Here is a 24,810-nt window from a genome sequence, read left to right on the forward strand (position 1 = left end):
GATAGTCATTCAGTTAGAGAAGGGTGAGCGATCGCAAGCTATCTCATGATAGTCATTCAGTTAGAGAAGGGTGAGCGATCGCAAGTTATCTCATGATAGTCATTCAGTTAGATAAGGGTGAGCGATCACAAGTTATCCCATGATAGTCATTCAGTTAGAGAAGGGTGAGCGATCGCAAGTTATCCCATGATAGTCATTCAGTTAGAGAAGGGTGAGCGATAGCAAGTTATCTCATGATAGTCATTCGGTTAGAGAAGGGTGAGCGATCGCAAGTTATCCCATGATTGTCATTCAGTTAGAGAAGGGTGAGCGATCGCAAGTTATCTCATGATAGTCATTCAGTTAGAGAAGGGTGAGCGATCACAAGTTATCCCATGATAGTCATTCAGTTAGAGAAGGGTGAGCGATAGCAAGTTATCCCATGATAGTCATTCAGTTAGAGAAGGGTGAGCGATCGCAAGTTATCACATGATAGTCATTCAGTTAGAGAAGGGTGAGTGATCGCAAGTTATCCCATGATAGTCATTCAGTTAGAGAAGGGTGAGCGATCGCAAGTTATCCCATGATAGTCATTCAGTTAGAGAAGGGTGAGCGATCGCAAGTTACCCCATGATAGTCATTCAGTTAAAGAGGGGTGAGCGATCTCAAGTTAACCCGTGACAGTCATTCAGTTAGAGAAGGGTGATCGATCACAAGTTATCCCATGATAGTCATTCAGTTAGAGAAAGGTGAGCGATCGCAAGTTATCTCATGATAGTCATTCAGTTAGAGAAGGGTGAGCGATCGCAAGTTATCCCATGATAGTCATTCAGTTAGAGAAGGGTGAGCGATCGCAAGTTATCCCATGATAGTCATTCAGTTAGAGAAGGGTGAGCAATCGCAAGTTACCCCATGATAGTCATTCAGTTAGAGAAGGGTGAGCGATCGCAAGTTACCCTGTGATAGTCATTCAGTTAGAGAAGGGTGAGCGATCGCAAGTTATCCCATGATAGTCATTCAGTTAGAGAGGGGGTAGGAGTGGAAAAATCCAAGAAACCCCTCAAAGTCTCAATGCACCCCTTAATTTTACAGAGGATATGTTCAGGCTGGTGTTTGCCTGTGTGCACACACAGCCACCCTGGCATGACTCCAGTCTGGCACCTCTGATGGGTAAAGGTGGGGTGCAGTCCACAGCACAAGAAAGGGGTAACTCTCAGGGATACAAGCAGAGCTGCATGCTCAAATGTTAAGGATCAATGTGATACGGAGTGTAGCAAAGTTTTAGACAGATGGAGGGACTCTCGACGGGGGGAGTGAGTGAACCATCCAAGAAGCTTCTCATTACTCAACGCACCCCTTCATTTTGCAGAGGATACGTAACGGTGTAAAAAAAGAGTAGAGGGGGATAGGGAATTGAGCCTACGGTAGCTGGATTAGTTCAGGTCCCGCAGACCAGCACCAATTAGGGTAACACCCGGGGTCAGTCACTCCTAATGGCCGGAACAAAGGCAGTCCCACTCGAGTCATGTGGCAAACCCTTAAGCGAGCTGAAGTAAGCTGGCCGCGGTGAGGGCCAGTAGATGGGGCAACATGGCTGCCTCACGCTTACCATCTCCACCGATAAGATGCAGGTGTGCAGTGAAGCGATGGGGAGAATGATTGGGCCCCAGCGAGGTGTGGATCAGGCCGCTGATCCTCTGTGATGGACAAAGATAGCCTGCAGGCGGTGTGCCTGCTGAAGATTTTCACCACCAAGATGGAGGACTCTGTCCGTGGTCGCCAGTCCCATGGACCTCTATCGTTCAGTGGTGGAGTGGAGAAGATCCCGCAGACCCCAACCACTTATCAGGGGAGAAAGCCTGTTTCTGGTTCCTGGATTGCAGGAGGGGCAGTCACAGGGATGAGAGGGTCGCAGATGGGAACTCAGTACTCTCTCCCTGCTTTGTCTGGGAAAAACATTTCGGGCACCAAGGCAGCTCCTACGGGAAACATGCAAGGGTCGCCGCTTCGAAGGTAATCCAAGTTTCATTTTTTATTTTTGCCAGTGAGATGCAGTCATAGCGGGATGCAGAGTAACAGTGGCAGTGCCCGGAAGGTAGGTGGATTAATACTGGAAGGTTGATCCCGAGCCCGTCTCCTCTCCGCTGCTTTTTAGCAGCTCAACCGTGCAATCGGCCATCTTACCAGGATTCCGCTGGCGGTAGTCTGTTTTGATTTTGCTTCTTACTGTGGTAGGCTTCATCTTCTTCAGCAATAGCTTTGGAGCGGCCCTGGAGGATCACGGGATCGTAGCCTTCAGATCCCCCGAGTGGTGATGGCTCGATGGTGGTCTTTTCTCAGGGATTTTCACCATAAGGCGATCCCTAGCGTGGGAGCTTCCGGAGGAAGCTCCTTACCCGTCGGCCATCTTGAAAAAGTAGTCCAAGAAATAGATTTGCTGTCTAAGGCCACTTAGTGTGACATTTCTTTGTTCTGAAATATAACTCTAGCATCTAAGCTGTGAGCTTGGGGGGGAGGGGCAGCACAGAGCTCTGTTCTCTTTCATAATACACCTTAACATTACTTACTGCTGTTTCAAAGCCCTTTTTACTGTTGACCTACCTTGTACCCCAAAAGATGGCCATTGATGCTTTCCTTTGGCACTGGGGACCACGTCACTTCTATCGTGCTCCAGTTCAGGCACAGCACCCCTACATTAATGGGGTACGCAGTGGGATCTATATGAAAGGAGAATGAAGGACAAAGCAAAGATCAGAAGACCTAATAACACGTCATGTGATTCTGTTTTGGGACCCCTTAGGGCCTTTGTAGGAGATGGAACCCTCTGCCTTCTACGCTCACACAGCCGTGTGCCCTGCAGGAAGCCCACCCTCGCGCCTTCCTTATAGAACAGAGGTCGGTCCTGGGCTTCTCATATCTGCCAAGGTTGTATCCGCTTCTGCCCCTCCCAACCCCTATGCCGGGTCTCTTGGAGAACCCCACAGACTTATCCCAACACCCCCTGGGGTCTTGAGATCCTGTGGCACTGAGGATGCCACCACTGTGCCAGGTACAAAGACAAGGAGACAAGGGTGGCTTAAGCAGTGATGGGCGATGTTGAGGGGGAGCTGCGGGTCCTTTATAAAGGGCAGTGGGGTAATAGGTCCTTTATATAGGGCAATAGGGCAGTGGGGGTAGTCGGTCCTTTATAGCGTAGTGAGGTAGTGGGGCCTGTATAAAGTAAAGTGGGCGTAGTGGATCCTTTATAAAGAGTAGGGGGGTAATGGGGTCTTTATAAAGTAAAGTGGGGATAATGAGTCCTTCATAAAGGGCAGGGTTGTAATGGGCACTTTATAAAGGGCAGTGGGGGTAATGGGGCCTTTATAAAGGGCAGTGGGGGTAGTGGGTCTTTTATAAAGTAAAGTGGGGTAATGAGTCCTTTCTAAAGGGTAGTGAGGAGAATGGGTCCTTCATAAAGGGTAGTGGGAGTGATGGGTCCTTTATAAAGAGCAGTGGGGGCAGTGGGCCCTTTATAAAGGACAGTGGGGGTAGTGGGTCTTTTATAAAGTAAAGTGGGGTAATGGCTCCATTATAAAGGGTAGTGAGGAGAATGGGTCCTTCATAAAGGGTAGTGGGAGTGATGGGGCCTTTATAGAGGGTAGTGGGAGTGATGGGGCCTTTATAGAGGGTAGTGGGAGTGATGGGGCCTTTATAAAGAGTAGTGGGGGTAATGGGCACTTTATACAGGGTAGTGGGGGTAATGGGTCCATTATTAGGGGTAACAGGGCTAATGGCTCCATTATAAAGGGTAGTGAGGAGAATGGGTCCTTCATAAAGGGTAGTGGGAGTGATGGGTCCTTTATAAGGGACGGCAGTTCTCAGACGTCACCCGACTCAGACATCGGGTATGTTTCGAGGGCAGGCGTACTCACAGTCCTCTCCAGAGTAACCGATGTACACCTTGGGCTCCGGACCTTCTCCCACTTCATTGAATGACTGCACTTTGATCTCATATGGTACAAAAGTGTGGGTGTCATGGACCACATATGGGGGGCTGTCGGCGATGTGAGTGTCCCATTCCGTCTCTTTGTGCTGCAGCCTCCACTTCACAATGTATCCGAACCCCGGCGCGTTCCAGTCGACCCCCTTCATGGGCTGTGGAGGGAGAAGAAGAGAGGAGGAAATGAGCACAAGATGACAGCAGAGACAGTGGAGCCCCCCCATCTTGTCATGAGGATTACTTTGTGTGCATGTGAGGTTTTACGTCAAACCTCACTACATGAGAAGTTTGAGGGTGGGTGAAAATCAGGAGTGTGGGCAGCGCGTTAAATGGGAATGCAAAAGTGCAGGTACTCACTATGTAGAGTGCCTGTTTGTCCTGAGAAGTGCCAGCACTCTCCCGTTAAATATATTGCAAAAGTGCTGACAAGTGCAGATATTCCCTCCCTCCTTATTGTAATTCTGCATTTGACTGACACCTCATGTCATACATCATAACCTCTCCTCTTTGAAACCCTGTCCCAGTAATACCACATTACCTAATCGCTGCCCACCTCTCTATCTCGCCAACCATTCCCCTGAAGCCACACGGCCCCCACTGTTGCTCACACCAACATGGTATTAAAATATTACAAAGGAACTGGAGTAAATGCATTTTTTCTTCTTGAGAGCTCATGAGTAATCGCAGTAACCAACAATAACCACTAGATTAACCACTAACTTTGGGTTCCGGAGTAGCGTCCTACTCACCGTAACGCACTTCAATGACTTGGAATGGTAGTACGTGCTATAGAAATCCAATTACAATGACTCTCCCTTCCAAATGAAAAGAAGTGTGGCTACTCTGCTGTTAAATGTAATACATCAGAGTTACTCTCTCTTTCAAATGAAAGAAGTGCAGGTACTCAGTACTGGACGGGCCGTGCCCAAGTAAAGCACGGAGCGTGGGGAGGTGGAGGGTGGCACAGGCTGCAGAGATATGGGGGGGGGTCAGTGGGTAGATGAGGAGGGAAGCTTCCACTCACCTCCCAGTAGATGTACATGTTTGATGGTTCACTGCCTCTCCCTTTGACTTGCTCAGGATTCTTATCAGGGGCTGAGGGGAGGGAAAAACAACAAGAGGGAAGAGGTTAGAGTTTTTAATTTAAATTCATGCTATGTACATGGCAAAGACCTCACGTAGGAGAGTCATACACCATTCAATACACAGAAGAGAGAGGCGGAGAGACAGACAGAGTGGTGGAGAGAGGAAGATGGAAAGAGAGGGAAGCAGAGGCAGAAGAGTGTAGACAGACAGAAAGAGACAGAGGGGGACAGGGGGAAAGAGCAGAAGAGGGAGAGGCATAGTCAGAACAGGGGAGTGAAAGTGTGTGATACAGACAGAAAGAAAGAGAGACAGACACACAGCGTGATAGAGAGGTATAGAGAGAGTTAGAGAGTATGAGAAGAACAGAGTGTTAGATAAGAAGACTGAGAGATAGAGAGGGGAGTGAGAGAGAGAGAGAGAGAGAGAGAGAGAGAGAGAGAGGAGGGGGGTAGAAAGAGAGACAACTCACAGAGAATTCCAGATGAAAACAAATCTGAAAGGCAGATGGAGCCCTATTGGCGCCCACTGGTGGACACCATTCAGTGAGTTTGTCTTGAAAGGGGAGCAGAGGAGAACACAGACTCACTGATGCAAATTCAGGGAATGGGGAGTAGAGATGGAACCCCCTAGAGTGGGAAGAGGGAAGGAGAGGAAACGAGGCCCATGACAAGGTCAACTCAAGGACAAGATTGACATAGGTGTCCAGTCTCAGGGAGGAGCGCCTTATTAGTGCCAAGACGTAACAAGGTACACATCAGTGTGAATTCAGGCAGGGGAAGAGGGGAAAAAGGAGCCTGTCTGGGTTAGAGTCTAGGGTGTAATCCACACTATTGTGATCTTAGTTAAGGCTGGCAATAGTGCCAGGCCCAGTTTAGCCCTCCCCCTAGGGCTTAATTTGAGCCAATCACTTAATTGTCAACACTGGCGCTTGTGACAGTCTGCCACAAGGTGGCGCTGTCTGGCTAATTTAGAGATGACCACAACAGCAGTTAATTATGAATTCAATATACATTAAAAATGACTGTTACCTGCCACCTAAGCCATTCTTCTAGCTTTGGGGGCCTGAAATGCACTGAATTGTCACAGATTAACCTACTGATGAGTGTCCTGGCACATATTTTTTTTCCAATAAACGACTGCCTCCCCCTCACCTGCTTTTGCTGTTTCAAACCTATCCGAGAAACCGCTGGGCGTGCTCTTGCCGACCTCGTTGACGGCGGTGACCCGGAACTGGTAATTGACGAAGGGAGAGAGGTCCAGCTCCACGGAGTTGAGGGTCCCATCCACACGCTTCAGCTCGTGCCACTGATTCCGGCTGAAGGAGTCTTCCTCGTACTCGATGATGTACTCTGCAAGAAGAGGCGACACTCAGGGAAATCTGTGAGAACTATATCCAGCAGCGATGCAGCACTAATCCTGCACCAAAGAGGACTAGAGGCAGGTATAATCTTGCTATCCTTGGTTTCTATCCTTCATCGAAGAGGACTAGTCAGGTATAATCTTGCTATCCTTGGTTTCTATCCTTCATCGAAGAGGACTAGTCAGGTACAGTCTTTCTACCCTTGGTTTCTATCCTTCATCGAAGAGGACTAGTCAGGTACAATCTTGCTACCCTTGGTTTCGATGCTTCAGTGAAGAGGAACAGGCAGGTACAACTTTGCTATCCTTGGTTTCTATCCTTCATCAAAGAGGGCTAGTCAGGTACAATCTTGCTATCCTTGGTTTCTATCCTTCATCGAAGAGGACTAGTCAGGTACAATCTTGCTACCCTTGGTTTCTATCCTTCATCGAAGAGGACTAGTCAGGTACAATCTTGCTATCCTTGGTTTTTATCCTTCATCGAAGAGGACTAGGCAGGTACAATCTTGCTATCCTTGGTTTTTATCCTTCATCGAAGAGGACTAGGCAGGTACAATCTTGCTATCCTTGGTTTTTATCTTTCATCGAAGAGGACTAGGCAGGTACAATCTTGCTATCCTTGGTTTTTATCCTTCATCGAAGAGGACTAGACAGGTATAATATTGCTATCCTTGGTTTTTATCCTTCATCGAAGAGGACTAGACAGGTATAATCTTGCTATCCTTGGTTTTTATCCTTCATCGAAGAGGAATAGTCAGGTACAATCTTGCTACCCTTGGTTTCTATCCTTCATCGAAGAGGACTAGTCAGGTACAATCTTGCTACCCTTGGTTTCTATCCTTCATCGAAGAGGACTAGTCAGGGACAATCTTGCTATCCTTGGTTTCTATCCTTCATCGAAGAGGACTAGTCAGGTACAATCTTGCTATCCTTGGTTTCTATCCTTCATCGAAGAGGACTAGTCAGGTACAATCTTGCTATCCTTGGTTTCTATCCTTCATCGAAGAGGACTAGTCAGGTATAATCTTGCTATCCTTGGTTTCTATCCTTCACAGAAGAGGACTAGGCAGGTACAACTTTGCTATCCTTGGTTTCTATCCTTCACCGAAGGGCACTAGGCAGGTATAATCATGCTATCAATGGCCCAGAGTAGTGGCCTACCGTCCTTATCAGAAAAGGCGTACTCCTCGTATCTTGATGTCAAAGATACGAGGAGTACGCCCATCGTTTTCCAATTACTACTTTGGGATGACCATTTCCCTACGAGTGAACCTTCAGAATAATATGGAGGATGCCTGGCTGGTATACTGGCCCGTATACTTCAAATTATTTCTTTGGGATAACCAATTCCCTCTGAGCGAAAAAACCCCTAGAGCAACACGGAGGAGCGTGGGCCGGTATTTTAAGGCATTGGATACTACCTGTCCATGCAGCGTTTCTCTACATGATTCTACCCACTTGTAGTTATAGAGGCCTTTCATGAATTCGACCCTTTCGGTTCAGGACCTTTTGGGCCTTAACTAAGCATGGGCGAATTTTGTGAATCTCGCGTTCGCGAATTTTGCGGATTTGCGAACTCGCAATCCGCAAAATCCGTGAATTCTCGCAAATTTTTTTTTTGTGTTCGCGCGGGTTTCTGCCAGTTCGCGAGGGTTTTGTACAATTTCGCAAACGCGAACTTACCTGTCGGGTCGCAAGTTTTGCGAACTTGTTGTTTTTACGTGTCCAGCCTGTTTGGGACACTCTTTTTCATCACTGCCACCCTCTGTCACCACTGCCACTCTCTGACTACTCATGCCACCCTCTGGCCCACCCATGCCACCCTCTGTTTCATCACAGCACCCTCTGGTTGTCCAGTGTACATTATTGTGGCAAAGCAAAGCACACCTTCCCTGCCTCAAGTGACCTGAATTAATTTGGGGCTGATTAATGTGTCACAGAATATTTTTTTAGCTGGCACCTGCTTCCTTAGTGCTTCCTGATTAGTGATCTTTTGCACTTGCTAAGTGCTTTCATTGTTGCAAAATTAGTTACAACACCTGCCCTGCCCCAACTGACAATAATGAATTAGGGGCTGATTAATGTGTCACTGGATTTGAACTTCCAGCCTGGCTCCTGCTTGTCTCCCTTAGCTGTAATTCAGGACCTTTGTGGCATATGTGTAACTATTCTGAGGGTCAGAGCAGGGTCACATAATAGTTGCAAGTAGGCAACTGAACTCTGGAGGGGCCCCTCAGGAAGCACTACAGGAAATGGCTACTAATGATGAGCTTGAACTTTTGAACCTGGTAAGTAGTTTCAGTTTTGCTAAGATCGTATTTCTGCAATTTAGCGCTTATTCGCGGGGCGCGAAGTTGAACTGGGAAGCCGCGAACTCACGCGAACAGTGCGAGCAAGCCATAAAATCCGCTGCTCGCGGATTTGCGGATTTTGCGGGAAATTCGCGAATCTCGCGGATTGCGAATTTACCGAAAATCCGCAAAATCCGCGAGCGGAACGGATTTTCCGCCCATACTTAGCCTTAACTGAGAGAATTGAGCCTTGACGAAATTCCAATGGAACGAAATGAGTTGGTTGTGGTTGAATTTTAAAAAAATTTGAAAGAATAAAGTAGATATTTGGACAAATTTGAAGCTTTCTTTGACTCCATTTCTGGTGCACCTTACTTTTCTTCATGATACAATTTTCAAGATACTGCCTGGAAATTCTCTAGATTATTAACATATTGGAAGGATACATGTGATATCATAAAAAGTCCTAATATCAAAACTATATGAATACTAATATGACCTTATTTGGAAATGTTACGCCCTAAAAGAAACTGCCTACAATCTCAGTAGAAATAATCTTATCTCAGTTACCTGCATGTGTTTATTTATTTGCATAATTAATATTGACCTAAATGTTTTGAAATGATGTGCAAGAAATTAGCACTACATAAAAACTTACAGCTAGATTCATCATAGTGCCGTTTTGCGAGTCCTTAATAGCGATTATTAAGGAATCGCTATTAAGGACTTGCAAAACGGGATTCATGTAGGAATCGCTAAATAAAATGCGATTCCTACACATTCCTTATTTGCGTTTAGCAAATTGCTAATCGCAAAATAGGGTGCGATTTCAAGGGTGCCAGGGGTGTCCAAAGGACACACTGTAGCAACCTTGAAATGTAATCTACATTGGTGTTGCGCACACACATGTCCAAAGGGCATGTGTGTGTGTAACATGCAACTTAGAAAAATGCATTTAAATGCATTTTTTTAAGTTTTCGCTATTTACCACGAGGTTTGACCTCTCGGTATATAGCTGCCCAAAATAGCGATTTTGCAATTTTTAAATGTTTCTTGAATTGCATTTAAGGAATCTCTAATTGAGATTCCTTAAATGCAATTATTCGCAAATATGCGATTTTTGCATTTGGGATGATGAATCCCAAATGCAAAAATAGCACTCAGAATCTGGCCCTTTGCGAGCCTATTTTGGCTTGATGACTCTGGCCGTATATCTGTTCTGTACCACCGAACACAGTGAATCATCAGACATTCTTCAGAATAAAAAAGAGCCAGCCATCATTTTGGAAATATTCATTCTATGAAAATACATGAATACACATGGGAGTTCTAACTAAATATAAAGAGTCGACCTTGCTGAAAAAAATAAAAAATAAAAATAAATTAAAAAACACAAGAACATATTACTGGAATAATTTCTAGAGATGTTGAATTAATGAGGTCCTGTAGTGTAGTACGTGATTTATAGGTTGCCTTCAATTATCCAGCTATGTTAAGTAAGCAGGATAATTAATTAAAAGGTCAATTCGTACTCAAAAATGGGGAAATAATTTCCTCTTTTCACCTATTGCAGATTGATTCCAAACAAGCACTAGCAAAGCCAATATGTCTGGCCTTTGCAAGATGTGCAAGGTGGTGTTGTTATTGCAAACATATGCCATGGAAATTAAAATTGGGAAAAAAAAGACAACATACTGCTGCTGAAACATGGTGGCCACATTCTTGCAATTATAAATGTAAGTTTACAAACAAGAACCATCTGCATAATTTTTATATAACCATACAGGTGCTGCCTAGAAGGCAGGTGTACTTGGTACAAGTGTATGAACACTCTGTTTAAATGTACATTACAGAAAGTTGAGAAAGTGTGTGTGGAAAACATTTAACGCGTTTTCCTAGAGAAACTCCATCCTCCCTTTCAAGAGTAAAAGTAGCTTGATAATAGGCATGAGCGAATTTTGCGGATCTCGCGTTCGCGAATTTTGCGGATTTGCGGATTCGCAATCCGCAAAATCCGCGAATTCCCGCGAATTTGCGGATTTTTTTTTTTTTTTGTGTTCGCCCGTGTTTCTGCCAGTTCGCGAGGGTTTTTACAATTTCGCAATTTGCGAACTTACCTGTCGGGTCGCAAGTTTTGCGAACTTGTTGTTTCTACGTGTCCAGCCTGTTTGGGACACTCTTCTTCATCACTGCCACTCTCTGTCACCACTGCCACTCTCTGACTACTCATGCCACCCTCTGGCCCACCCATGCCACCCTCTGTTTCATCATCACACCCTCTGGTTGTCCAGTGTACATTATTTTCGGCAAAGCAAAGCACACCTTCCCTGCCTCAAGTGACCTGAATTAATTTGGGGCTGATTAATGTGTCACAGAATATTTTTTTAGCTGGCACCTGCTTCCTTAGTGCGCCCTGATTAGTGATCTTTTGCACTTGCTAAGTGCTTTCATTGTTGCAAAATTAGTTACAACACCTGCCCTGCCCCAACTGACAATAATGAATTAGGGGCTGATTAATGGATTTTAACTTCCAGCCTGGCTCCTGCTTGTCTCCCTTAGCTGTAATTCAGGACCTTTGTGGCATATGTGTAACTATTCTGAGGTTCAGAGCAGGGTCACATAATAGTTTCAACTGGCAACTCAACTCTGGAGGGGCCCCTCAGGAAGCACTACAGGAAATGGCTACTAATGATGTGCCTGAACTTTTGAACCTGGTAAGTAGTTACTTTCAGTTTTGCTAAAATCGTATTTCTGCAATTTTGCACTTATTCGCGGGGCGCGAACTCACGCGAACAGTGCGAGCAGTGCGAGCAAAATCCGCTGCTCGCGGATTTGCGGATTTTGCGGGAAATTCGCAAATCTCGCGGATTGCGGATTTCCCGAAAATCCGCAAAATCCGCGAGCGGAACGGATTTTCCGCCCACACCTACTTGATAACAGAAAAAGAAGACGCAGAATTATCTTAGGATCTGAAACTAATCAATAACAGAAAAAGTGCACACATGTTATACCTTTAGGAAATCTACTAATACTTTGCAGTGATTAATAGTTCAATTGAGGTTTCTATTGAGACTGTTTTTTGTTGGATGCTTATGAACTGTGAGCAAGCTTTCCTTTGACCTGTTGGAATATGCTTTTCACTATGTAACACTTAGGCATACGTTGGGTCACTCAATTACTTTCATTTATTGTTTGGCGATAGAATATGCGGAGTGTTGCACCTCTGCATTTAATACAATAATAGTATAAATGGAAATTGTTTTGTTTTCGTAATGATAGCTTCTTTCCCAAGACACAAAAAGTTGCGTGTGTGTTTTTTTAATTGACAAACATAAAAACTGTATCTGTTCTGTCCTAGCTGGCATTGGACTCCTTATGTAAGGGAGACCATGTCATGTTTTCTGTATGCCATGTTCTTCTAAATAGACCCCGCATTAATTGGATTAGTAGCAGGCCTATATAAAATGTACATGTTGTAGGGTACTGGTGATGGAGCCTCAAGGAAACAGGAGCTCAAGGGTCACATCTGCCCCATGTCTCTATGCATGTTTATTAAGTGGTACGCCTTTACCACGCGTGCCCTTACCACACAAAGTAAGTATATTTAAGGTAAGTCAGTCTGTCTGTCTGTCTGTCTATCACTCTATCCATCCATCTATCTATCTATCCATCCATCTATCTATCCATCTATCTATCTATCCATCTATCTATCTATCCATCTATCTATCCATCTATCCATCTATCCATCTATCCATCTATCCATCTATCCATCTATCCATCTATCCATCTATCCATCTATCTATCCATCTATCCATCTATCTATCCATCTATCATCTATCCATCCATCTATCTATCTATCTATCTATCTATCTATCTATCTATCTATCTATCTATCTATCTATCTATCTATCTATCTATCTATCTATCTATCTATCTACCTGCTGCCTCTTCTTACCCTTGGGAAACAGGTCACTGAATCTGAGGGTTAAAACAGGTTTCCATTCTGATCTTTGGGTGGGTCTCTGTTCTAGGCTTGCCACCCCTCTGCACCTTCTCTCCCACCATTGAGGAAGAGGGCATCCTAGAGACACGAGGCCCAAATTGACTTTTAGGAATCAATGCTGTCTGACACAGACCAACCCACGCATCCTAGGGGACAGTGGGTACCAAAACCAAGATGGCGTCTGCCTCTCACCTTCGATTGGGCTGTTGTTGTCGTCTCCAGGCAGCCAGGTCAGCGTCACCCCCCGGTCTCTGCGGTCGGTCAGTTCCAGGTCTCTGGGGGGTGCTGGGTGATCTACAGAGAAAATAAGTCAAGGTGTGATATGTGATGTAGATACACCGCCCCACCTTTCAAAAAGAACCCGAGGCGCTTATTTACAAGCCGCTTGCGCCGCTGGTGCGTCACTTTTAATATGGGAAAAAGTGATGCTCCTGTGGCGCAAGGGACTTGTAAATAAACCCCTGAGAATGTAGTGGCTTTTACCCCACTTCCATCTTCAGGACACTGCTGCACCTTGCCTCTCAGGAGCTTGAACATCTCAGGAGGCCGGGGGCCAGATTGACAAGCCCTTTGCGCCACTTTTGCGTCACTTTTAACATGAGAAAAGTGACGCAAAAGTGGCACAAGGGGCTTGTAAATTTGCCCCTAAGTGTTTAGTTTCCTTTTCCCTACTGTCGTTACACTTCTCCCCAAGAACAGTGGGGGAGTAGGGCTACGAACATGAGAGCTAAAGGGAGACAGTGGCGCAGTGATACCAGTGTTAAAAGTTTGCCTCATCGTTGCATAGCGGTGTTAAATGCTGTTCTGACATAGTTTTTGTCCCTCCGCCTGTAAATATCACAACTGCGGGCCACTGGCCTCAGGACCTTACTTTGAAATTCTGCAGATGTCAGGCGGGCTGGGGATTTAACCTCTTCATGCCATACAAGTTCCTGCCTATCACTGAACATGATTAATTAATGAATATATGCATATATATACATAGTTTGGTAATTGTTGATACACTCAATTAGGTATATGTTTGATTCGTTAATTAATTAATTAAAAAATATGATTATTATTTAGTTGTTATATAGCACATGGCTACCTATAGAGTTTCCAGGCGCTCGAGAACAGGTATCAGCAGCCTAGGAAGATGAAATAAAATGACAATTTTTTTAAACTTCTTGTATAAAGAGGATAGAGAAATGCAGCATCTAACACTATAAACATAGTGTATACATAGTTTTTTGGAAACTGTTGATACACTAAATTAGGTATATTTTAAATCAATTAATTAACCAATTAATGTTTATGTGTCGTTTCGTAAATGTTTGATGCACTCAATTAGCATTATGTTTGTTTACTTGAAGGTGGATTTTAAAAATTAAATAAATCCTTGTGAGTTTTCCTGAAGAGGCCCAGAGTAAGGAGGCCGAAACGTGTTGACCAACTTAAACAAGTGGAGTTCCTAAATTTGTGAAAACATTTAACGCTTGTGGATTTCTTACTGAGCACCCAAGGGCCTCATTTAGTCCCATAAGGTGCCAAGTGGGCCAAGTTTCGGACCTTGTGAGAACCACCATAAGAGGGGACAGTGTCTGAAAAATTGATTTCGAGACACTCAAGTGAACGAAACACACAAGGATCTCAAGATTTAAGTGAGAACTATGTCAATAAGTGTCAATTATGTATTAATGTCCGGGTTGTCTGTGTTCATGTACAATATTTAGTATTTGACTAATATACATTTACCGTGTGGTCATTAAATCCTAAAGCAAAGGAAATTTAAGTGCGTACGATGAAACGTTTGTTCTCCAATAGTGAATGGTGTCTCTATTGTAGAGTTGAGAATGAAAGCATGATTCATCCTTATAGAGAACACATTTTCTCTCGAGAATATTAATGTCCAGGATCACACAGGATTATTCTGGTAACCCCCTTAATTGTCCTGTTGGTGCTCTGGGCAGTAAGTAGCACATTCAAACCCCGGCGTTGACGTGAGAGCGGCGAGCACCGAGTTGGCCTTATCCTACAATACTTCCTGGTGGGCAGACCAACTCTGCACCTTTGATAGACCTGTGTATTGGCACCCGAATCCCCTCCTTGGAGGTGGGTGGGGCTTGTGCTCTTGTGTGATCAGTGTTTTTTGGTTTAATGGATTTTAAAGAACTGTTTTGTGCTGATGCCCACAGAGTTGTAAAGCCATGCACCAGGGGCCAGTGAGGGGTGAGGGCAGGACACAGCTGTGTCATTGCAAGCTAGATAAAGTGGAAGTAAACAGGCAATGCAGTAGACCTGAAACTTCCCTATGGCTGCCCAGAAAACCCAAAGGTTTCCCCACAGAGCACCACTGGCCTTTGGACCACCCAGTATTTCACACCTCACCTTATGACATCAGCTCTCCTCTCCACCCCGGAAGCTGACGTTTGTTTTTCCTGTCCCACCGCTGCCCTGCCTGGTAATTAATCCTTTTAATTGTTCATAGTTGATGGTCGACAGCACAATGACGTCCTTGGCTGCAGTTACGTGTGTAATGCAAGGCGAGTGCTTGAAAGCCACTAGCTCCTTCTGACTCAACCTTGACTGTGCACCCCCACAGTTCCATACAGGCCTGCAGTGCATGACTGTCCAAGGCCACGGGACACCAGTCACAAGTGTCTGAGACCACGGTGAGTGACCAGCAGCGAGTGGCGGCCGCCGGGCCCACGAGACACCAGCTGCAAGCGACCGAGACAACGGTGAGTGAGCAGCAGCGAGTGGCGGCCATAGGGCCCACGAGACACCAGCTGCAAGTGACCGAGACAACGGTGAGTGAGCAGCAGCGAGTGGCGGCCATAGGGCCCAAGAGACACCAGCTGCAAGTGACCGAGACAACGGTGAGTGAGCAGCAGCGAGTGGCGGCCATAGGGCCCACGAGACACCAGTCGCAAGTGACCGAGACAACGATGAGTGAGCAGCAGCGAGTGGCAGCCATAGGGCCCACGAGACACCAGCTGCAAGTGGCCGAGACAACGATGAGTGAGCAGCAGCGAGTGGTGGCCATAGGGCCCACGAGACACCAGCTGCAAGTGACCGAGACAACGGTGAGTGAGCAGCAGCGAGTGGCGGCCATAGGGCCCACGAGACACCAGTCGCAAGTGACCGAGACAACGATGAGTGAGCAGCAGCGAGTGGCAGCCACAGGGCCCACGCGACACCAGCTGCAAGTGACCGAGACAACGGTGAGTGAGCAGCAGCGAGTGGCGGCCATAGGGCCCACGAGACACCAGTCGCAAGTGACCGAGACAACGATGAGTGAGCAGCAGCGAGTGGCAGCCACAGGGCCCACGAGACACCAGCTGCAAGTGACCGAGACAACGGTGAGTGAGCAGCAGCGAGTGGCGGCCATAGGGCCCACGAGACACCAGTCGCAAGTGACCGAGACAACGATGAGTGAGCAGCAGCGAGTGGCAGCCACAGGGCCCACGAGACACCAGCTGCAAGTGGCCGAGACAACGATGAGTGAGCAGCAGCGAGTGGCAGCCACAGGGCCCACGAGACACCAGCTGCAAGCTACCGTGAGGTTAACTTGTATTAGGACAAAAATCAAGTAAAAAATATTTTGTGGACAAAATATTGTGTCAAGAATATTGAAGATAAAAATATTGTGAAGGTAAGTTTCTATGGGTAAGGAAAGTTTTACTACTATATATAACTCCACATATATGTATCTTGACATATCTTCACAGCAGGAACGTGAAGTTAGGAATAGTAAATCGATACTTGCCAATTTGCATTCACCTTCTCTGTATTTTGGTCCTGGACATTTTTGACAGAATATTCTGTCCACACAATACTTTTCGCTTTGATGTTCTATCGGACAAGCAGGTCAACCTGCAGCCCATGGGCGGAAGCCGGGGTCGTCGCCTGCTCGATGCTTGTGATGAAGTGGAGAAGTGTGGCTCAATGGTTAGAGCGGCCGACCCTGATGCAGAGGTCTGGCCGGGACCAGGGTTCAATTCCCGCCTCGGCGGGTCTTGGGCTCAAAATTCCAAGGACCTGATAATTCTCGCCTCGGTGCCTATTCCAATCACGGAGTGTGACTCTGGGCAATAGCTTGCTTAATCTCCACAACGGCCCCCACAACGCTAAGGATGCCAGGCCTCCACCTTGGGGGTGCCCAGGAGTGGACGCCTCACAGGGAAAGCCGGGATGGGTTCCACAGCGGTATTCGTACAAGTGCCTTGAGACCCTTGCGGGTGAGTAGTGTGCTATACAAGTATCAATTTACATTTACATTTATGCAAGGGAGACTTGACGTCCAAGTCCATGCCGGTCAATGAGGTGCCGGTGAGCGGCTGGCATCCTGCCTAGTATCTTTCTCTAACTTGTTTACAACTCACACAGCTCAAGAGGTGGAGGCTGACGGAGCTTCGAGGTGCACCACAAGCCCAGAAACAAATAGACAAATTATAAAATATAACGGCACCGACCTTTGGATAATAAGGCGACAACAGCAAAGTGAATAAGAAGGTAAAGCATCCAGTGTGTCATGGACACGAGCGTCACAGAGGTAAGCTTAGGATAAAAGTGAATACGAACCCAACAGACCTGAGATGATAAAGCAGAGAAGGACTTTGTCCTCTCAGAGACGACTGGCGTCACATGATCAGAGCCACAGAGAAAAGAAAACAGAAAATGAGTTTCGAGGCTCCCCTTCTCGACGGCTTCCAAGAGAACCCCCTCTTAGCTGGATTAGGCCAGAAGAGATTATGAGATATGAGCTTCCAATGGAGAATTCTGATATCTTTGTGCCTTGAAGGACAGAGGGCTCCTGGAGTCAGTCCAGCCCCAGCAGCTCTGACGTGGCATCTGTCAGATCTTACACCCTCCATGTACGGGGGATGTTTGGATTTGTGGGACGCAGAATCCTACTGCTGTTACTAATTATTAAAGAATGCAAAGCCCTGACTGTAGTAACAGCATTGATGGATTTAGGCACATGGATTGCGTGATTATCACCCACAGGGGGCTGCTTGTAGTAGGTATATATTGATTGACACAAATTACTGACTCCATCTGCGCAGCAGCACCGAAGAGGCCGGAGTAGAGGAGGTATTTAATTTGAATGAAACAGCTAAGACGCCCAGATGCCTCCACTCGCGAAAGGGGAGAGAGTCCTACTCAAAAAGTGGGGTATCAAAACACTACTCAGAATACTGCCTGAACTAACAATTATTACTAGACGTTGTTTGCACCGATGTCTCCCTCTGGGAGTTAATAATAGAAACTCTTCACCCAATGTGATGACACTTTTCTAAACTATATTTAGGACACTATGAGGCACATGCATCCATGTAGGCTTTTGCGATTCCTTAAATGCAATCGCAATATAAGAAAACACAATACATTGTGAGTTCTTAAATTGCGAGAGCCTTACAGTTTGATGCATCGCAAAAGCTCTTTTTGCGGGCGCAAGTGGCCGATTTTTTCGAATTGCACCGTTTGCACTCGCAAAAAAGGTTGATGCATGCATCTGAATATTTTTGCCAGGCGCTATTATTGTACTTGATGCTGTGGCATTAAACACATGTGGCAGAGAGGAGGCAGACGTGTGTGCAGGTGTGTGATAAGCAGTCGGCAAACACACCAGAAGGGGGCATGATGATAGACCGACAGCTTGAAATACAAGTCTAGAAACTGTGTGCAGTGCTTCAAAGCTAGACGTCAAGGCACTTCCATGCATCTCCCGACCACAGGACTCACCGACGACCACCAGCTCAGCGCTCTCCTCCACCAGGTCCAGCGGGCTTTGGGCAGCGCAGGTGTAGATGCCCTCGTCTTCGGAGTCGACGTTGTAGACCGTCAATGTGCCATCCTGAATGAAATACCTGCAGGAAGAGGAAGGGGTCAGTCACTGAGGGAAAGGGCGGCAGAGAATGACCAAGAGGGTCCATGCTGGCCCCGCCTCCAGCATCACTCAGGGTGCACTCCAAGGCTCAGCTGTTCCATGCAAGGACTATGACACTTCACCCTTGTGACCTGTCTGACCCCCCTCCCTCAGTAATGACCTGTCAGTGCTGTACAACTCTAGTGATGCAAGCTTCCCCTCAATAATGCCCTGCCAGTGCTGAATGTCTCCAGAGATGAGAGATTGCCCCAGTAACACTCTGCAATTGCTAATGTCTACCGCGGTGCAAGCTTTGGCCCGTAAGACTCTCCAGTGGTGCAAGCATGCTCTAGTAGTGCCCTGTCAGTGCTATATGTCTCTAGTAGTGCAAGCATGCTCTAGTAGTTCCCTGTCAGTGCTATATGTCTCCAGTTGTGCAAGCATGCTCTAGTAGTGCCCTGTCAGTGCTATATGTCTCTAGTAGTGCAAGCATGCTCTAGTAGTGCCCTGTTAGTGCTATAGGTCGCTAGTAGTGCAAGAATGCTCTAGTAGTGCCCTGTCAGTGCTATGTGTATCTAGTAGTGCAAGCATGCTCTAGTAGAGCCCTGTCAGTGCTATATTTCTCTAGTAGTGCAAGGATGCTCTAGTAGTGCCCTGTCAGTGCTATGTGTCTCTAGTAGTGCAAGCATGCTCTAGTAGTGCCCTGTCAGTGCTACAGGTCTCTAGTAGTGCATGAATGCTCTAGTAGTACCCTGTCAGTGCTATATGTCTCCAGCGGTGCAAGCATGCTCTAGTAGTGCCCTGTCAGTGCTATATGTCTCTAGTAGTGCAAGCATGCTCTAGTAGTGCCCTGTCAGTGCTATAGGTCTCAAGTAGTGCAAGAATGCTCTAGAAGTGCCCTGTCAGTGCTATATGTCTCCAGTGGTGCAAGCATGCTCTAGTAGTGCCCTGTCAGAGCTATATGTATCTAGTAGTGCAAGCATGCTCTAGTAGTGCCCTGTCAGTGCTATATTTCTCTAGTAGTGCAAGGATGCTCTAGTAGTGCCCTGTCAGTGCTATATGTCTCTAGTAGTGCAAGCATGCTCTAGTAGTGCCCTGTCAGTGCTATAGGTCTCTAGTAGTGCAAGAATGCTCTAGAAGTACCCTGTCAGTGCTATATGTCTCCAGTGGTGCAAGCATGCTCTAGTAGTGCCCTGTCAGCGCTATATGTATCTAGTAGTGCAAGCATGCTCTAGTAGTGCCCTGTCAGTGTTATATGTCTCTAGTAGTGCAAGGATGCTCTAGTAGTGCCCTGTCAGTGCTATATGTCTCTAGTAGTGCAAGCATGCTCTAGTAGTGCCCTGTCAGTGATATAGGTCTCTAGTAGTGCAAGAATGTTCTAGTAGTGCCCTGTCAGTGCTATATGTCTCCAGTGGTGCAAGCATGCTCTAGTAGTGCCCTGTCAGTGCTATATGAATCTAGTAGTGCAAGCATGCTCTAGTAGTGCCCTGTCAGTGCTATATGTCTCTAGTAGTGCAAGGATGCTCTAGTAGTGCCCTGTCAGTGCTATATGTCTCCAGTGGTGAAAGCATGCTCTAGTAGTGCCCTGTCAGTGCTATATGTCTCTAGTAGTGCAAGCATGCTCTAGTAGTGCCCTGTCAGTGCTATATGTCTCTAGTAGTGCAAGGATGCTCTAGTAGTGCCCTCACAGTGCTATATGTCTCTAGTAGTGCAAGCATGCTCTAGTAGTGCCCTGTCAGTGCTATAGGTCTCTAGTAGTGCAAGGATGCTCTAGTAGTGCCCTGTCAGTGCTATATGTCTCTAGTAGTGCAAGGATTCTCTAGTAGTGCCCTGTCAGTGCTATATGTCTCTAGTAGTGCAAAGATGCTCTAGTAGTGCCCAGTCAGAGCTATATGTGTCTAGTAGTGCAAGGATTCTCTAGTAGTGCCCTGTCAGGTCTATATGTCTCAAGTAGAGCAAGGATGCTCTAGTAGTGCCCTGTCAGTGCTATATGCCTCTAGTAGTGCAAGCATGCTCTAGTAGCGCCCTGTCAGTGCTATATGTCTCTAGTAGTGCAAGCATGCTCTAGTAGCGCCCTGTCAGTGCTATATGTCTCTAGTAGGGCAAGGATGCTCTAGTAGTGACCTGTCAGTGCTATATGTCTCTAGTAGTGCAAGGATGCTCTAGTAGTGCCCTGTCAGTGCTATATGTCTCTAGTAGTGCAAGGATGCTCTAGTTGTGCCCTGTCAGTGCTATATGTCTCTAGTAGTGCAAGCATGCTCTAGTAGTGCCCTGTCAGTGCTATATGTCTCTAGTAGTGCAAGGATGCTCTAGTAGTGCTCTGTCAGTGCTATATGACTCTAGTAGTGCAAGGATTCTCTAGTAGTGCCCTGTCAGTGCTATATGTCTCTAGTAGTGCAAGCATGCTCTAGTAGTGCCCTGTCAGTGCTATATGTCTCTAGTAGTGCCCTGTCAGTGCTATATGTCTCTAGTAGTGCCCTGTCAGTGCTATATGTCTCTAGTAGTGCAAGCATGCTCTCGTAGTGCCCTGTCAGTGCTATATGTCTCTAGTAGTGCAAGGATGCTCTAGTAGTGCCCTGTCAGTGCTATATGTCTCTAGTAGTGCAAGCATGCTCTAGTAGCGCCCTGTCAGTGCTATATGTCTCTAGTACTGCAAGGATGCTCTAGTAGCGCCCTGTCAGTGCTATATGTCTCCAGTGGTGAAAGCATGCTCTTGTAGTGCCCTGTCAGTGCTATATGTCTTTAGTAGTGCAAGGATGCTCTAGTAGTGCCCTGTCAGTGCTATATGTCTCTGGTAGTGCAAGCATGCTCTAGTAGTGCCCTGTCAGTGCTATATGTCTCCAGTGGTGCAAGCATGCTCTAGTAGTGCCCTGTCAGTGCTATATGTCTCTAGTAGTGCAATGATGCTCTGGTAGTGCCCTGTCAGTGCTATATATCTCTAGTGGTGAAAGCATGCTCTAGTAGTGCCTTGTTAGTGCTATATGTCTCTAGTAGTGCAAGGATGCTCTAGTAGTGCCCTGTCAGTGCTATATGTCTCTAGTAGTGCAAGGATGCTCTAGTAGTGCCCTGTCAGTGCTATATGTCTCAAGTGGTGAAAGCATGCTCTAGTAGTGCCCTGTCAGTGCTATAGTTCTCTAGTAGTGCAAGGATGCTCTAGTAGTGCCCCGTCAGTGCTATATGTCTCTAGTAGTGCAACCATGCTGTAGTAGTGCCCTGTCAGTGCTATATGTCTCCAGTGGTGCAAGCATGCTCTAGTAGTGCCCTGTCAGTGCTATATGTCTCTAGTAGTGCAAGGATGCTCTCGTAGTGCCCTGTCAGTGCTATATGTCTCCAGTGGTGAAAGCATGCTCTAGTAGTGCCCTGTCAGTGCTATGTGTCTCTAGTAGTGCAAGGATGCTCTAGTAGTGCCCTGTCAGTGCTATATGTCTCCAGTGGTGAAAGCATGCTCTAGTAGTGCCCTGTCAGTGCTATATTTCTCTAGTAGTGCAAGGATGCTCTAGTAGTGCCCTGTCAGTGCTATATGTCTCTAGTAGTGCAAGCATGCTGTAGAAGTGCCATGTCAGTGTTATATGTCTCCAGTGGTGCAAGCATGCTCTAGTAATGCTGTGTCAGTGCTATATGTCTCTAGTAGTGCAAGGATGCTCTAGTAGTGCCCTGTCAGTGCTATATGTCTCCAGTGGTGAAAGCATTCTCTAGTAGTGCCCTGTCAGTGCTATATGTCTCTAGTAGTGCAAGGATGCTCTAGTAGTGCACTGGCAGTGCTATATGTCTCTAGTAGTGCAAGGATGCTATAGTAGTGCCCTGTCAGTGCTATATGTCTCCAGTGGTGAAAGCATGCTCTAGTAGTGCCCTGTCAGTGCTTAATGTCTCTAGTAGTGCAAGGATGCTCTAGTAGTGCCCTGTCAGTGCTATATGTCTCTAGTTGTGCAAGCATGCTCTAATAGTGCCATGTCAGTGCTATATGTCTCCAGTGGTGAAAGCATGCTCTAGTAGTGCCCTGTCCATGCTATATGTCTCTAGTAGTGCAAGGATGCTCTAGTAGTGCCCTGTCAGTGCTATATGTCTCTAGTAGTGCAAGGATGCTCTAGTAGTGCCCTGTCAGTGCTATATGTCTCTAGTAGTGCAAGGATGCTCTAGTTGTGCCCTGTCAGTGCTATATGTCTCTAGTAGTGCAAGCATGCTCTAGTAGTGCCCTGTCAGTGCTATATGTCTCTAGTAGTGCAAGGATGCTCTAGTAGTGCTCTGTCAGTGCTATATGACTCTAGTAGTGCAAGGATTCTCTAGTAGTGCCCTGTCAGTGCTATATGTCTCTAGTAGTGCAAGCATGCTCTAGTAGTGCCCTGTCAGTGCTATATGTCTCTAGTAGTGCCCTGTCAGTGCTATATGTCTCTAGTAGTGCCCTGTCAGTGCTATATGTCTCTAGTAGTGCAAGCATGCTCTCGTAGTGCCCTGTCAGTGCTATATGTCTCTAGTAGTGCAAGGATGCTCTAGTAGTGCCCTGTCAGTGCTATATGTCTCTAGTAGTGCAAGGATGCTCTAGTAGTGCCCTGTCAGTGCTGTATGTCTCTAGTTGTGCAAGGATGCTCTAGTAGTGCCCTGTCAGTGCTATATGTCTCTAGTAGTGCAAGGATGCTCTAGTAGTGCCCTGTCAGTGCTCTATGTCTCTAGTAGTGCAAGCATGCTCTGGTAGTGCCCTGTCAGTGCTATATGTCTCTAGTAGTGCAAGCATGCTCTAGTAGTGCCCTGTCAGTGATATATGTCTCTAGTAGTGCAAGGATGCTCTAATAGTGCCCTGTCAGTGCTATATGTCTCTAGTAGTGCAAGGATTCTCTAGTAGTGCCCTGTCGGTGCTATATGTCTCAAGTAGTGCAAGGATGCTCTAGTAGTGCCCTGTCCGTTCTAGGTGTCTCCAGTGGTGCAAGCATCCCGCAATAGTGCCCTGTCGGTGGTATGTGTCTCCAGTGGTGCAAGCATCTCTCAGAGACGTCTTGTCAGTGCTATATGTCTCTAGTAGTGCAAGGATGCTCTAGTAGTGCCCTGTCAGTGCTATATGTCTCCAGTAGTGCCCTGTCAGTGCTATATGTCTCTAGCAGTGCAAGGATGCTCTTTTAGTGCCCTGTCAGTGCTATATGTCTCTAGTAGTGCAAGGATGCTCTAGTAGTGCCCTGTCAGTGCTATGTCTCTAGTAGTGCAAGGATGCTCTAGTAGCGCCCTGTCAGTGCTATATGTCTCCAGGGGTGAAAGCATGCTCTAGTAGTGCCCTGTCAGTGCTATATGTCTCCAGTGGTGCAAGCATGCTCTAGTAGTGCCCTGTCAGTGCTATATGTCTCCAGTGCAGCAAGGATGCTCTAGTAGTGCCCTGTCAGTGCTATATGTCTCTAGTAGTGCAAGGATGCTCTAGTAGTGCCCTGTCAGTGCTATATGTCTCTAGTAGTGCAAGGATGCTCTAGTAGTGCCCTGTCAGTCCTATGCGTGCTACGCATATCTCTCATAGAGGCATGAACGGCTTTCTTTCGCCGCCACTGCTCTCCACCAGTAGTCGTGCTCTCCATGTACCAGCACCCCCTTCCTATCACCTATCCATCCCAGCACACGCGTGGCATCTGTCACTCAACCCCCCCCTCGTACTTGTCACTTTCTGGGGATTCTTTAATCTCCCTGTCGTTCATCTTCCAGGTCACGCTCTTCTTCTTGAAGGAGGGGTCGAAGAGGGCGAGGCACTCGAAGTTGGCCTCTTCGCCCTTCTTCACCCTCAAGTCCTCGGGCAGCTGGATGATCCTGGTGGCATCTGGAAGGCAGAGAAAGCAGTGAGTGTGTTTACACATGTGCTGGTAACTCACTTTGGGACATATTTACCAGGAAATGTCGGAGCGTGGCGCTGCGGCTAATTTGGCAACGCCGCGCTCTGACATTTTCAAAACGCAGGGATGCGTCGTATTCACAAGAATACCGTGCATCCCTGTGTTTTCCCCTGCGCTGGCACTAAAATTAGCTGCCTAGCCCCACTGCAGGCATCCGTGCACCATGGTGCAAGGGCGCCTGCGTTGCAGGGAAGGATTGTTTATGTGAAGGATCGTTAATGGCTCGTTGTTACTTTTATATTAACTCCGCAGCCCACCTAGAAGTAGCAAAGCGCCATTATTTAATGATTATTCATGTGCAGGAAGGACACCTTCCTGCTCATAAACAATCGATTAAGGCATTTCACTGTTTCTATGCAAGAAACTGCAAAAACAAGAAGAAATAATAATATTTCTCCTCG

General features: G+C 46.7%; 1 protein-coding gene across 5 annotated transcripts in view; it reads right to left on the minus strand.

Annotated features, from left to right (window-relative positions):
* L1CAM (L1 cell adhesion molecule) overlaps nucleotides 1–24,810 on the minus strand; it is a 603,152-nt gene that overhangs the window by 31,373 nt on the left and 546,969 nt on the right. For all 5 annotated transcript variants that reach the window (XM_086940236.1, XM_086940234.1, XM_086940237.1 and 2 more), the window contains 7 exons: nucleotides 24,177–24,336; nucleotides 18,425–18,549; nucleotides 12,890–12,991; nucleotides 6,196–6,393; nucleotides 4,983–5,053; nucleotides 3,891–4,113; nucleotides 2,581–2,696 (listed from right to left, as the gene is read on the minus strand). In XM_086940236.1, the coding sequence (XP_086796362.1) occupies nucleotides 2,581–2,696; nucleotides 3,891–4,113; nucleotides 4,983–5,053; nucleotides 6,196–6,393; nucleotides 12,890–12,991; nucleotides 18,425–18,549; nucleotides 24,177–24,336 (995 nt within the window). The remainder of the gene's footprint in view (nucleotides 1–2,580; nucleotides 2,697–3,890; nucleotides 4,114–4,982; nucleotides 5,054–6,195; nucleotides 6,394–12,889; nucleotides 12,992–18,424; nucleotides 18,550–24,176; nucleotides 24,337–24,810) is intronic.

The sequence above is a fragment of the Lissotriton vulgaris genome, chromosome 10, assembly GCF_964263255.1.
Source record: "Lissotriton vulgaris chromosome 10, aLisVul1.2, whole genome shotgun sequence".
NCBI lineage: Eukaryota > Metazoa > Chordata > Amphibia > Caudata > Salamandridae > Lissotriton > Lissotriton vulgaris.